The sequence below is a fragment of the Dendropsophus ebraccatus genome, chromosome 1 (genome assembly GCF_027789765.1).
Source record: "Dendropsophus ebraccatus isolate aDenEbr1 chromosome 1, aDenEbr1.pat, whole genome shotgun sequence".
Classification (NCBI taxonomy): Eukaryota; Metazoa; Chordata; class Amphibia; order Anura; family Hylidae; genus Dendropsophus; species Dendropsophus ebraccatus.
Genome location: NC_091454.1, coordinates 224,849,527 through 224,863,992, shown reverse-complemented (window position 1 = coordinate 224,863,992; position 14,466 = coordinate 224,849,527). Strand labels below are relative to the sequence as shown.

General features: G+C 48.6%; 1 protein-coding gene across 7 annotated transcripts in view; it reads right to left on the bottom strand.

The window, feature by feature from the left end:
- The window catches only part of LOC138770571 (uncharacterized), a 277,918-nt gene that overhangs the window by 43,766 nt on the left and 219,686 nt on the right, over positions 1–14,466 (bottom strand). For 6 of the 7 annotated variants that reach the window (XR_011359470.1, XR_011359472.1, XR_011359471.1 and 3 more), the window contains exons 12-15: positions 11,426–11,550; positions 2,964–3,013; positions 2,578–2,804; positions 1,846–2,114 (exon numbers count right to left, since the gene is read on the bottom strand). Coding sequence is in view for 3 of the 7 variants with exons in the window: in XM_069949693.1 (XP_069805794.1) it covers positions 1,846–2,114; positions 2,578–2,804; positions 2,964–3,013; positions 11,426–11,550 (671 nt within the window). In the remaining 4 variants the exon portion in view is untranslated. Of the gene's footprint in view, positions 1–1,519; positions 1,762–1,845; positions 2,115–2,577; positions 2,805–2,963; positions 3,014–11,425; positions 11,551–14,466 lie in introns of all 7 variants that reach the window. The other variant, XR_011359473.1, reaches the window with a different exon arrangement.

Sequence of the window (14,466 nt, the reverse complement as noted above, 5' to 3'; positions counted from 1 at the left end):
TGCTGCAGCTGCGGGGAGGCGAGTCTGCTGCTAGGCCTCCGAGCGCGCCCGGCACTAAAAAACGATCCAGGCTGCCATGGACCGGTCTGGGGCAAGGTGTGCTGGATCTCGGGGTGCTCCTCTTGCGTCCACCAACCATTGGGGAGGTAAGCAGGGTGATACGGGGTGGTATTCCAAGAGGTTTTGTGTCTCGCCGCCGGAGCTCATGGAAAGCGCGTGTTCACCCCGTCATAGCCAGGCCACGCCCCTATTCATTTTTTTTTTAAATAAATGTAACAAAAAAGAACATGGCTTCCCTCTCATCGACGTAGTCTTCAGGATGTGGGTATCTGAGAAACAAAAAAAGAAAGAGAAAAAAAAAACACAATCCCCCCCTCTCATAAACGTAAGTTTAGTGGGAATCACAGGCGTTGTTACAACGGCCATGATTCCCACGCAACTCACGTTGTGCTGCCTTCTGAGGGAATTCTGGCCGGAGTGTATACACATGGTATACACTCCGGCCGGGATCCCTTGCACCCCTGTAGAAAAATGAAATGTCAGTTTTCTGCGGCCGCTATTCAGTGAATAGCGGCCGCAGAAAACCTTGTCAGTGCACACTATGGAGCAAGCAGTTCCGGCCACTCACTCTATTATGTGCAGTGCGCAGTTCTGATGCGGGCGCGCACGGATGCGCCCACATCAGAACTCTGCGGCCCTAAAGATCATCCGGCTGGTATTGCAGTACTGGCTGGGATGATCTTTTCCGGCCGTTCCGTGGCTGGTTTAATACTAATTGGGAACAAAGTCTTATACTGTTACCCTTTTTTCCTGGCTAGTCCTATCTTGTAAATTTTTTCAAAATTTTGCGCAAATGTGTTTTTTTTACAAAAAACTACTGAGTGTATCAACCAAAGTATACCACAAACATAAAGAGGAATATGTCACTAAAAAGCAATCTCAGAATAACCGCGATAGTTAAAAACATCACAGAGTTATAAATACATAAAGAGAGACAGGTCAGATTTAAAAAAATAGGCCCTGGGCATTAAGGCCAAAACAGGCTGAAGAGGCAAGGGGTTAAAAAAAATTTTTGCACAAATCAATAGTACAGGTGATTTTATGAAACTTTGTATTGGGTTTATAAGCCTAAAAAGGCATTTTGCAAAAGCAGTTTGAAGCTAGCTACCCCCCCCCCCCCCTTCCCCGTCTTCATTGTTCTCTATGGAGATGGGAGGGGAGGGGTGGAGAGAGATGAGGCACCAAAACAGGACAACAAAGAGTTAATTTACAGCTACATCACCGGCTATCTCCTCTGACAGTCAGCACTGACCTCTGAATACCACTTTCACACAGTTCCACATTGTGTAATCCTTTGTTCTCTGCTCTCTGCTGCTGACTAATCTCCCTCCTCCCCCCTTCTCTCTCCATAGCACAGACAGGATCTCCTTGTTCGTCCTTTTGCAAAGTTGATAAAATCAAATATGTACCACATGCACCACCCATACAAATGTGTTGTTTTCAAAGTGAAATAACTTACATCTCTGTTAAGTTTTTCCTTTAATAATTGTTGTCTACTTTCTGAACGGAATCATTGCTGTTGCCATACAACGGTGTACATGCACATTTCCACAATGCCGCTTGCTTGCATGCACAGTGATGACTAACTGCCAATACTTCCAGGACAGACCAGGAGGTTGTAGTTGATTTGAACCATGATTATTGCCATTTTTCACACCTTATTAAGGATGTCGTCCCTTGGGTTTGTAGCAAGGCTTTAAGCTAGGGTATAAGGTAACTGAGAATCATATTCTTTGTGTACGTTTTATTTCACACAATGCATTCCTACAGTATGTAGTCACTTACCTCTTCAGCATCTGTGGTATACGGCAGTGTATAAAGATGAATTCTGTGCTCCTCATCTGATTCTCCCTCACCCAGTATGGTGAAATATAGAAGGACCATTCCATGTATCTTGATATTTTTCCTTTTTATTGCCAGGATAACTCCCAGCAAGGAAAACACAGGATTCTCCAATGTGATATAATATGGAATAATCTGTGTTGGTGTCTCCAGGGTCAGGTTCCCGTCTTGAAAGTGAGCGCATTTAATCTCTGAGATGTCTCCACTAAATCCTATAGGATAAAGAAATCACATAGTATTGAGAACAGTAAGTGTTGAGGACTGTAAGAGTTCTTATGGTGACTGGTGCTAGGTCAGCACTGTATGAACTATTTATCTGCATTAGGCAATAAGTTAAAGGGGCTATTCCCATCTCCATAACTATATCTAAAATATTAGGTAATTAAAAGTTAAGGAACTCTGCAATGTTTTTTTTAGCTCTGGCTTTTTGCTGAGCCATCTCATGTGTCTTGACTCGCTCACTGTCCGGAACAAGCATGCGCGTACAGGCTTCTCCCCTGCTCGCCACCTTATCTGCAGTAATCCATCACACTGACAGCTCTCAGCTTAATGTAGCTGAACTAGGCACAGAACAGCAGAACAGAAGCCAGAAGCCATGATGCCAACCCTAGTGCTGCTGGTGTAGAGGACCAATCACAATGAAGGAGCCTGTGCCTTTTATAATGATGGACTTACCCTTTAAGCACAGGTAGTGAGGTAGGTACACAGTGGATACAGCATTAGGATCACCAAGCGTCTTTATATTAAACAGTGGTCCCAATATCTCATAAGATATGATCTCAATGTCTTTTAGGTGATCGCTCCAGGAATCTAGTTTACACTCAATAATAACTGGACGGTTCACTTCGAATTTGATCCCGGTCTTCTGGCAGCGGTAGAGACCCGGAGATTTCAGCTCTAATCTGTAAGGTATGGTGAGAGGATTCTTAAAAATGTCACATAATTTTTTAGGCTATATATAACTTTCTGTAGTTTATGTATAATAACAAGAGAGGATTAGAATTCAGCCCCAGGAAAAATCCCTTGTGTGATTATCCGATTGTCAGGTAGACCGGACTCACCTGTTATTACTGTCAGTAGTGCTGACTACTTCCGCTAAATCCTCATCAACCTGAAAGAAGTAAAGAAACTTCTGTCAATACCTGGAATAATAAATAACTCGTAAAGGGGTATTGCCATCTTAACTAATATGGTTATACAGTACTTGTCATGAAGGTGGCTTTGATTAAGGTGCCTAGACATGTTTCCAGACAGGGTAAGGCTATGTTCACACTGCGTATGAGTCCGCCGTAGTTCGTACGCCGCCGTACATGTGCGGCTGAAACTTCGGGCGTGGGAAAAGTAGACATGCAGCCGGATGCGTACTAACCGCGAACATACGCCCGTAGTACAGTTATGCTTCCCTAGCTTTTTTCGTAGCGATCTGAAACAAGTCATTTACTTGGAAATCTTCGCCCAGCCCAATAAAACTCACAGAACCTTTTGGATCCAAAAATCAAGTTCAATTTGGCTGAAATAAGTACTTCATACGGGACCGCATGGAAATCCATGGCCGTGAGTTTCAACATTTCCATCCTCAAACAATGGTCTTGTTCATTTTTCACGGCGCCGTATACGATCCGGCCGTAAGCTCATACGTAGTGTGCATTGTGCGGGCTTATATCGTATACTTCCCAGCGAACGCATCAACCTCAAAACTAAGTGCGTATATTCGCGGTTCACACTACGGACGGAAACATACGCAGTGTGAACGTAGCCCCAAGGTGGACCTTCTCGATAGAGGTTTTACTGATGGTTTTCTTATCCCACCTCCCTCCATTTTCCCATTTATAATTTTTGAACAGCCTATTAGTACCCCTCTCTGGTGACAGACAAGCTAGTAAAAGAAATTTCCATGCGGCTGATGGTGGGTAGAGATAGGAATGTATCCTGAATTCCCTGGAAGATCCTGCCCGCAGATTCTTGGGAGCACAACTATGCACCCAGGATCGCAGGCATAGCAAGCATAGTAATAGAGCGAAGAAAAGTCCGACGGTTCTCACATCCCTAATGGTGGGTCCCTTTCAGTTTAGTCCATTCCCTAATCTAGTAGACTCTCCTTTAGGGTGCCTTCACACATACCGTATCGCTGCGTATTTATCACACAAAACTCGCACGAAACTTGCATGAAACTCGCACGAAAGTAGCTGCGTTTTTTGTTGTGTTAAACTCTCCTGTGAAAATCATGTGAAAATCAAAACTCGCATGTAATAATCGCACCAAACACGCACCAAAATCGCACCAAACACGCAGTGAGAATACACATAAATTGACTTTATAGTAATCAGTATCACTGTGGATTTATGTGCGAGAAACTCGCAGCTATAAATACGCAGCGATACGGTACGTGTGAAGGCACCCCTAGTAGTATATTGTAGTGTGTTGCATATAGTACTGTATATAATAGTGTGATTAGTTCATCAGCCCTTTTCCCTATAACTTATCCTAGCGAAAGTGAGATTGGTGTCTGGTGTCAAATTGTAATTGAAAAAGTTCAAAATTAAATTAAATCGAAATAAACTGTAAATCACCATAGCACCAAGAGGTGGGTCATGGCTTGATCTGCAGTGCACACCTATCATAGGAACTGAGCGAGACTTCCGTGGAAAAAAATAACCAGAATAATAATTCAAATAAGAAAAAAATTGAATTAAAAACTATTTGTTAAATTGATTTTATCCCTTAACTACCTGAGAGGGTACCGCTTTATGAAGCAAGCTCAGAAGCTGAGCTCGCTTCATAGCAGGTGAGGACCCGCTGCTATCAGCAGCCAGGCCCTCACCCTCAATGGCCATTAACCCCTTAAACACAGCAATCGCGCTGCGACTATGGCATTTAAGTGTAAGTGTGTCACAGCCGCGGCGGCGTCCCGCGTTCCGGGCCGCCGCCGCGACCGCTTCCTGCCCCATGCAGCAGCCGGTGTCCATAGTCGGGGACCCGGCGCTGCTATCACCTCGGCCCCGGGGGGGCGCCTCACCTCTCCACGCTCCTGTCTCCCGCTGTGCCGGCCGGCGCGCGCGTCCCCGCCTCCTAGGGCGCGCGCGCGCCGGCTGTCTCACATTTAAAGGGGCAGTGCGCTCCTAATTGGTAGTTGCACCTAATCACTCCCCTATAAATCCCAGCTTGCCCTGTCCCTGTGTTGGAGCCTCTACATGCTTCCCCTAGCGTTTGGCCCAGCTCCCCTGTTGTTCCTGTGTCCTGTCCGTTACCTGGTCCCAAGTCCCTGTTCCTGAGTCCTGTCCGTTACCTGGTCCCAAGTCCCTGTTCCTGGTTCCTGTTCCCCTGTCACTCCACCTGTTTCCCGTGTCCAGCCTGTCACGTGCTCTCTCATCTGCAGACTATTGCCTGTGCCATCTCCTGCCACGCCTCGCCTGCCGACACCAGCAACCAAGCCAGGGGTAGCGACCTGGGGGTCGCCTGCCGCAGCAAGTCCATCCCGCCTTGCGGCGGGCTCTGGTGAAAACCAGCGGCCCCTTAGACTCTGCTCCCTGGTGAGGTTTGTGCCATCGCTGGTGCCGGTCCAGTGGATCCACTACTCCGGGCGTTACAGTAGGCTCCAACCATGGATCCCGGCGAGGTGCCCGATCTCCGTGACGTCGCCAGAGTGGTCACTCAGCAGGCGCAACAAATCCAGAAACAGTCACAGCAGATCCAGCAACTCACTGCCGCCTTACAGCAGCAGACTACTGCCCTGCGCACAACCACCTCCTGACGCTTCTTCTTCCACTCCGACTGGCCCTCCCAAGCAAGTACTCTGGGGACTCTAAGTTGTGCAGAGGATTCTTGACTCAGTGCACCATGCACATTGAACTTTTGAGTAGTCAGTTTTCCACCGAGCGCTCTAAAGTGGCTTTCATCATCAGCCTATTAGAAGGTAGAGCCCTGGCCTGGGCCACGCCACTGTGGGACCGTGATGATCCAGTTGCTGCCAATCTCCGGGCCTTCCTATTCGAGTTTCGCTCCGTCTTTGAGGAACCTGCCCGTGCTTCTTCAGCCGAGACTGCTCTCCTCAACCTCTCTCAAGGCAGCTCCTCTGTTGGTGACTACGCCATCCAGTTCCGCAACCCTGGCAGCCCGAATTGGACTGGAACGAGGCCGCCCTATTGGCCACCTTTAAGAAGGGCCTGTCTAGTCGTGTGAGAGACGTGCTCGCTGCCCGAGACCTGCCTACCTCCCTGAGCGAACTCATTCTACTGGCCACCCGAGTTGATACTCGTTTTCGGAGAGGGAGGAGGAGGTTCGGCATGAACATTTACTAACCCGTTCCCGTCGCCATCCCCAGCTGGCGCCGGTTTTTCCAGAATCCTGACCTTTCGATGTCCCAACCCTCTCCTGAGATTCCTATGCAGGTGGAACGGGCTCACCTGACGCCTGATGAAAGAATCCGGCGCCTGGAGCAGAATCTCTGTCTCTATTGCGGTGGTTCCGATCACTTCCGGCTGGGATGTCCCCTACGTCCCCAAACATCCGGAAAATGCTCGCACCTAGGTCCGGTGGGACAGGTGTCCCTAGGTGTGAATGCCACCATTCCAAGTCTGTCTATGCCAGTTTCCATCCGGACTCTCTCAGGACGAAATCATCAGACTACTGCCTTCCTCGATTCTGGGTCAGCAGGCAGTTTTATTGCGGCAACATTGGTCCAAAGATGGCGGCTACCCGTGACCCGACTAGCCAGGCCCCTGACTATCTCCTCGGTCACAGGCGAAATTCTTACCGACCGTGTGTACTACCAGACCGCACCTTTAGTCCTCCAGGTGGGTCCTTTACATCAAGAAGAGATATCCTTCTACGTCCTGCCCCATTCTTCCCCCGCGGTCCTCCTGGGACTCCCGTGGCTGCAAGAACATGCCCCTCAACTAGACTGGAGAACCGGGGAGATTCTCAGTTGGGGTCAGGACTGTTCCAACCAGTGTCTCAGGTCACCTCAGACCAAGTGTACTATGTCGTTTCCTGTCCCAGCCAAGCCTCTATCCGACCTACCGGCAGAAGACCAAGACTCGGCGGATGCCTTCTCTGCCGAGGTGTACCCTCTCTCCGTACCCAAGACTAAGGTCGGGTCCTCTCACCACCGGGAGAACTTACAGAAGGTCCTCGTCCACAGACCCACAGTCCCTTGCCATGTTTTACCGCCTGATCGCCTAGCACCAGTCGTCACCTCCTCGCTTCGGAGAGTACCCCCCGGAAAGACTCATGTTCACCCTGCGCTTCGAAGAGGTATTTTGAAGTGGGGTCATTCCTTGTTGGAGGCCGGGCACCCTGGAGTCCGTAAGACCGGCCAACGGATCTCTCGCCACTACTGGTGGTCCAGTTTGTTTCAAGATGTCAAAGACTTTGTGGCTTCCTGTGCCATCTGCAGGCAAGAAAGAGGGGGAGGCCAAAGGGGGGGGGTACTGTCACAGCCGCGGCGGCGTCCCGCGTTCCGGGCCGCCGCAACCGCTTCCTGCCCCATGCAGCAGCCGGTGTCCATAGTCGGGGACCCGGCGCTGCTATCACCTCGGCCCCGGGGGGCGCCTCACCTCTCCACGCTCCTGTCTCCCGCTGTGCCGGCCGGCGCGCGCGTCCCCGCGTCCTAGGGCACGCGCGCGCCGGCTGTCTCAGATTTAAAGGGGCAGTGCGCTCCTAATTGGTAGTTGCACCTAATCACTCCCCTATAAATCCCAGCTTGCCCTGTTCCCTGTGTTGGAGCCTCTACATGCTTCCCTTAGCGTTTGGCCCAGCTCCCTGTTGTTCCTGTGTCCTGTCCGTTACCTGGTCCCAAGTCCCTGTTCCTGAGTCCTGTCCGTTACCTGGTCCCAAGTCCCTGTTCCTGGTTCCTGTTCCCCTGTCACTCCACCTGTTCCCGTGTCCAGCCTGTCACGTGCTCTCTCATCTGCAGACTATTGCCTGTGCCATCTCCTGCCACGCCTCGCCTGCCGACACCAGCAACCAAGCCAGGGGTAGCGACCTGGGGGTCGCCTGCCGCAGCAAGTCCATCCCGCCTTGCGGCGGGCTCTGGTGAAAACCAGCGGCCCCTTAGACTCCGCTCCCTGGTGAGGTTTGTGCCATCGCTGGTGCCGGTCCAGTGGATCCACTACTCCGGGCGTTACAAAGTGACAGGAACAGCTCCTGTCACAGCTCCTGTCACTTACCGATCACATGCCAGAGGCATACAGCTTACCTCCGTGCAGTCTTCTGATAGAGTCTGCCACAGGCCACAGGCAGGCTCTCTCAGAAGATTGCAGATAACACTGATCTAATCTAACACAGATCTAACACAGATCTAATGTGCCCAATGTTGCCCAATAAAAGTCTAAATCACCCCCCTTCCCATTTTTATAAATAAAACACATAAAAATAATAAAATAAACAAATTATATGTTGTAATGTGCCTAATCGTCCGATCTATTAAAAAAAACATTATAATTACCGCAAGGTGAACGGTGTGAACAAAAAGGGGGAAAAAACGCCAGGATCACTGATTAAATTAATTAATTAATTAAATTAAATTAAAGCTAGAGATTGTGGTGCAAAAAATGACACCCCATACAGCCCGTAGGTGAAAACAAAAAAAAGCGCTATAGGAGTTACAATAGGGCCATTTTAAATATACCTATTTGCAAAAAAAAAAAAAGTTTTACTGTTAATAACAATAGTAAAACATTAGAAAAGCTATATAAACTGCATATCACTGTATACAGACAGACCTATAGAATAAATATAAAATCAGAGACTTGGTCCTACTCTAGTTTTCCCACACTAGCAATGGCCTCTCCTGGGCTGAACTCCAGCTGGGTAGATAGGATCCAAATAACCTCAATTTATAGCACCCATGAGATATGAGTGGAGTGCAAGCCATTGGGATGCTGCCAATTTTTGCTTTTTTCTGTGGGGTGTGGCTACCTCCTGTGTGGCTTGCACTCCATCTATGTCCTTTTTTTTTTTCATGTCATAGAGACAAGTAAAAAGTTTTGATCGGTCTGGAGTGCCCAGACTGTACCAATCGGGAGATAGAGCCAGGAGAAGTGTGCTCCTCTCCTGGCTCTGTGTTACGTGATCAGTCGGACTTATAATGGACCTCTATGGAGCCCAACTGATCAATCTGACTGATCACATGACACAGTCTTCTCCCAGCTCTATCTCCCAATTGGTACAGGTCTAAACACTCAGACCTGGACCCATCAAAGGTTTTGTGAAACAACAGTGACACTTAAAATTTAAATATTAAAAATTTTCAAACATGGAAGAGTACAATATTTCACGGGGAAACAATCTCAGAATTGCTTGGATGAATTAAAGCATCAGCACAGAGATATAACATTAAAGAATTCCTGATCGATGTGGCAGCATTCCGCAGGACAGGCTGACAGCGGTGGGCTTGGCAGTGTTGTTACGCCATAGGGAGGATAGGGTGTGTTGACATGATGACAGGAAGAGGTGATGGAGGAAGACGAGGAGGTGTCTGAATAATGGCCCAAAATTATCATAGGAGGCCAGACTGGTGTGACCTCCATTTTTTGCTGCTGTTGCATCTCTACCGGAAGGATGTTTGTCTAATGAGCAGTTATGCACATATGCCGCCCTTGTCTGTTGTCAGAATGCCAAATGTCTGCGCCGAGGTGCACCCAATTAGAGACACAGAGACGCAAGGTGTTGCCAATCTTCTTTTCCAGGTAGCTGTGCAGAATGGGAATAAATGGAGACTTGCCACTCTCCATCTAGTTTGGGCACAAGCCACCAGCTCCCTAAGTGGCCTGGACTGTACTACCTGAAATAGGATAGACTACAGGGACATGGTCATATTTAGAAATACAGGCCAATCACCTTAGCCAGTAGTCCATTTAGCATATTTGCCGTAGGATGGGTGCTGACATAGTGCTGTCTTATTGTGATGGCTTTGCACGGAAACTTGTCTCAGCAGTGTCTGTGTTTTCCCACCGGTGCCCACAAAGGAGTAAGAGGTACATGTTCTTGACCTCCTGCTTCCAAGTGAGGCTGCTGACCCCTAACTTGCAGAAATGGGGCTGCGCGATGGTAGCTGCAGCTGTTAATGTTTACAGGCAAGATGTGGCGTGGGGGTCCCAGTTCCTTCTTACAGGCAGTCAGGTTGTAGCATTCCAGGTGCTGCTGCATAGAAGTTTTACCTGGGTTTAAACAAAAACCCAACCCACTTTATGATCACAGATACTATAGATAGCATCATGGATTTTTATGCCACCAACACTATTAGCAGTGGGCAGTTCTTTGTAGCAGGCTAGACTGTTGTTGAGCTCCACTAGTGCCTTGGGGTACACCTCAAGTGTCTGTGCCTTCCTGAATACCAGTGTATCAACTAGCTGACGCTGTAGCCCTCCCCCTTTTGCCTCTGTAACGATCAGCTGCGGATGGGACCTGACGCTGGCTGGATGAAACAAATCCATCTTCATCCCCTGAAGATGATGATGACATCTGGGGACCGAGATTCCACGTAGGGTCTGTGACATCATTATTGTAGTCCGGTACTAACTTATACTCTCCTAACCTCTCTTCTTCCAGAGGCATGTGGTAAGATTTGTTGGAGGGCTAACCATCCCTTGCTCTTCTGACTGCAGTGGGGTCTCAATGCTGCCTTCCAATTGCTGACTGTCCTGACATTCCTGCAAAAGAACTTCAGGGTGAGTGTCTGAGACTGAGGGGGGAGTGCTAGGCTTTACAGAAGCTCTCTTGCTGATGGTCCTTGAAAGCTGAATTGCAGCCGAGACATAACTAGACACAGGGCAGAGGAATCGTCCTGCCCTTGGCATGAATTGGTGTTGGCATTACTACGTGGGAACCCTTTAGTAAATGCTGGCTCCAGGATTGACTACTGACTGCCATGTAACTTGAACTCTGAAGGATCTTTTCCACCATACCAGTCTGGCTAGTATTCGCCTGACCACTGAGTCTTATTGGGAGCTTTATCCATGCCTGTTGGGATCGCCACTAACACGACTCTTGAGTTGTTCCTGAAGGCTGTTAACAATGATGGCCCATCAGTTGAACTGTTACCAGACTGCAGTTCACACTGGGTCACTCTTCGTCTCCTTTAAAAAAAATTAAATTATTTAAATTAAGTTATATTGGTGCCACTTAAACTAACAGGGTACAAAGGGTGTCACACAAGGGGAGGTGAAAGGGTACTTGAAGGGGGATTGGAAAGTGTTAAATGGTTATTTAGAAAGTTTATATATTTTATGCTGGTGTTCCACCAAAGTCCACTGCTGTCCATGGCGGAAATTCAATGATTGGCTGATTGACATTTTTTTCAAATTATGATTTTCCAATTTTATACACTGTAACAATAACAATTTGTTGAAAAAAATGGCAACTCTATAATAGTCCCAGTATTGTAGCTACTATAGTTTGGCTGTTTTATTGAAATTGGTTAGCATTCGATTGGCAGATCTTAATGAGTTTGACCCAAAATATGCAAACCTCGCAAAAAAACAAATTTTCGCCTGCTTCACTCATCTCTAATAATAATAGTTACCTTGCCACAGAGTTTGCAGTTGATTTCATCTACTTTTATCATAAAAGTTTCCTGACTTGTCGCCATAGTTTTTTGACATGTTACCGTAGTCTCCTGATTTGTCGCCATAGTTTTCTGACTTGTCGCTGTAAATGCAGATAAAATCCATAAGATATTTTGATCTGACATGAATATTTGTATGTGACCCACAGGTGATGTTATGGGAGTCAGCAGCAGTGTCCCTACACCATAAAACCTGCCGGACAGTGCAGGACATGTGTGGGGCAGGGCTGTGGAGTCGGAGTCGGAGCTAGTTTTGGCTGGAGTCAGAGTCGGAGTTGCAAAAAAATGTTTCGACTCCAGCTTTAAAAAAAATCTTTAAAAAATGTAGAATTGAATTTTGATATGAATTTTACAAGTTTTGCTCATGAATATATATTATGAGCAACATTCTAATAGGACACTGGCCCTATTACATAAGGGTGGTCATGGAAAAGTTGTCGGTCACTATTTGGCAGTTTGTTTCTGAGCTGGAGAGTCCATTGTGTGGGGGGAGATCTGTGCTGTTCTCTTCCTGGATGCTGGATGACTGTATATGACTAGCAGTGTAATATGGAGATATCCTGTGTAATATAGAGGAGGAGGAGACATAAGTAGTGTAGCAGTAACATCTGTCCTGTGGTGTTTTCTCTCTGGGAGAAGATTGTGTGTTTTTCTTCAGTGTTCTATGGCTGCAGCTGTGTGTGTGTGCGTGCGTGCGGGCTATGGCTGCAGTAGGCTGTGTGTGTGCTATGACTGCAGCAGGCTGTGTGTGTATACTATGGCTGCAGCAGGCTGTGTGTGTGTGTGTGTGTGCGCGCGCTATGGCTGCAGCAAGCTGTGTGTGTGTGCTATGGCTGCAGCAGCGTGTGTGTGTGTGTGTGCTATAGCTGCAGTAGGGTGTGTGTGTGTATGCTATGGCTGCAGCAGGCTGTGTGTGTGTGTGTGCGTGCTATTGCGTGCCCCCACAGTGACCTTCTATATCACTGTGTGACCTCTATATCACTTTGTGACCCCTCTCTATATCACTATGTGTGACCCCCTGTATATCACTATGTGTGACCCCTTTCTATATCACTATGTGTGACCCCTCTATATCACTGTGTGTGACCCCTCTATATCACTGTGTGACCTCTATATTACTATGTGTGACCCCCTGTATATCACTATGGCTGACCTGAGCCAGTGTGATAAATAACTCCCCTGGTATATGACTGGCCATTTATGAAGGAGCAGGAGTCGGAGTCGGGAGTCTGTCCTGATAAAATTCAGGAGTCGAAGTCGGTCCTGATAAAATTCAGGAGTTGGAGTCGGAGCTGCGGCTTACCGACTCCACAGCCCTGGTGTGGGGTTAGTAGTAGCTTCAGCAGCAGTACTGTATAAAACATGATGTACAGACAATCTGATCACAAAATACCCAAGTAATTAAGTCCTAAACGCACAAAAGAATATATACCAAACCAAACCAAAAATCCACAAGGGATCATAAAAAATGCAGGACAGTCACAAATGAATATAATATAGACTTTATTCAAAATATTCCTTATTTAAAAATTCATAAAAATGAAGGGACTGAAACAGAACCAAATACATAAATCAGTGAGGGGACATGAAAACATTATATGCAGTGGCGGAACTACCGCTGTAGCAACCGTAGCGGTTGCTATGGGGCCCGTCGCATCAAGGGGCCCGGCTCGGCCAGCTAGTCATTTGTGTCTCCTCTCTTCTCAGAGTGCACTGCAGACAGTTTCTCCCCGGATGACTGTCTGCTCTCTCTATCTGAACTATGGACGGGCCCACACCTACCCGTATGGGGCCCGCCCCCGCATCTCTATGTCGCCGCCTCCCGCGCTGCTTCCTGGTTAATGGGCCGGCCGCCTGCGAAGTCACTGCTGAACTGTCTTCTCCTCCCCCACGTAAGTGCACGTACGCAGGTCCTCTCTGTTCTGCCGTACACTTACGCTGGGGGAGGGGGGCGGAGTCACAGTCCGAGGCAGGCGCCATTATTGAGGAGGAGGAGGAGGACGGACGGGAAGCAAGTGACCTGGGCCGCAGAGTTATCCCTGCTGTTGAATAGCTGTCTGTGCAGTAACAGCTGCCAGGGTCAGGTAAGAAGCCCATCATGCCCCCTCCTCCTCACCCACACAGTCCCCGGCTGGTTCCGATAAGCTCCGCCCCCGGCACCCACCGCGGGTGGGATATTAGCTCACCGGAACAGGATCTGAGGAGAAGACAGCCTGAATGATGGTAACTATCACTGCTAGCTTCCCAGCATCCTGTGTAATGGGAGTCACTCAGCTTCCCAGCATCCTGTGTAATGGGGGTCAGTCAGCTTCCCAGCATCCTGTGTAATGGGGGTCAGTCAGCTGCCCTGGCATCCTGTATAATGGGGTCACCAGCTTCCCAGCATCCTGTGTAATGGGGGTCAGTCAGCTGCCCTGGCATCCTGTATAATGGGGTCACCAGCTTCCCAGCATCCTGTGTAATGGGGGTCAGTCAGCTTCCCAGCATCCTGTGTAATGGGGGTCAGTCAGCCGCCCTGGCATCCTGTATAATGGGGTCAGTCAGCTGCCCTGGCATCCTGTATAATGGGGTCACCAGCTTCCCAGCATCCTGTGTAATGGGGGTCAGTCAGCTTCCCAGCATCCTGTATAATGGGGGTCACCAGCCTCCCTGGCATCCTGTATAATGGGGTCACCCAGCTGCCCTGGCATCCTGTATAATGGGGTCACCAGCCTTCCTGGCATCCTGTATAATGGGGTCACCCAGCTGCCCTGGCATCCTTTATAATGGGGTCACCAGCCTCCCTGGCATCCTGTATAATGGGGTCACCCAGCTGCCCTGGCATCCTGTATAATGGGGTCACCAGCCTCCCTGGCATCCTGTATAACGGGGTCACCCAGCTGCCTTGGCATCCTGTGTAATGGGGTCACCAGCCTCCCTGGCATCCTGTAAGATGGGGTCACCCAGCTGCCCTGGCATCCTGTATAATGGGGTCACTTAGCCTCCCTGGCATCCTGTGT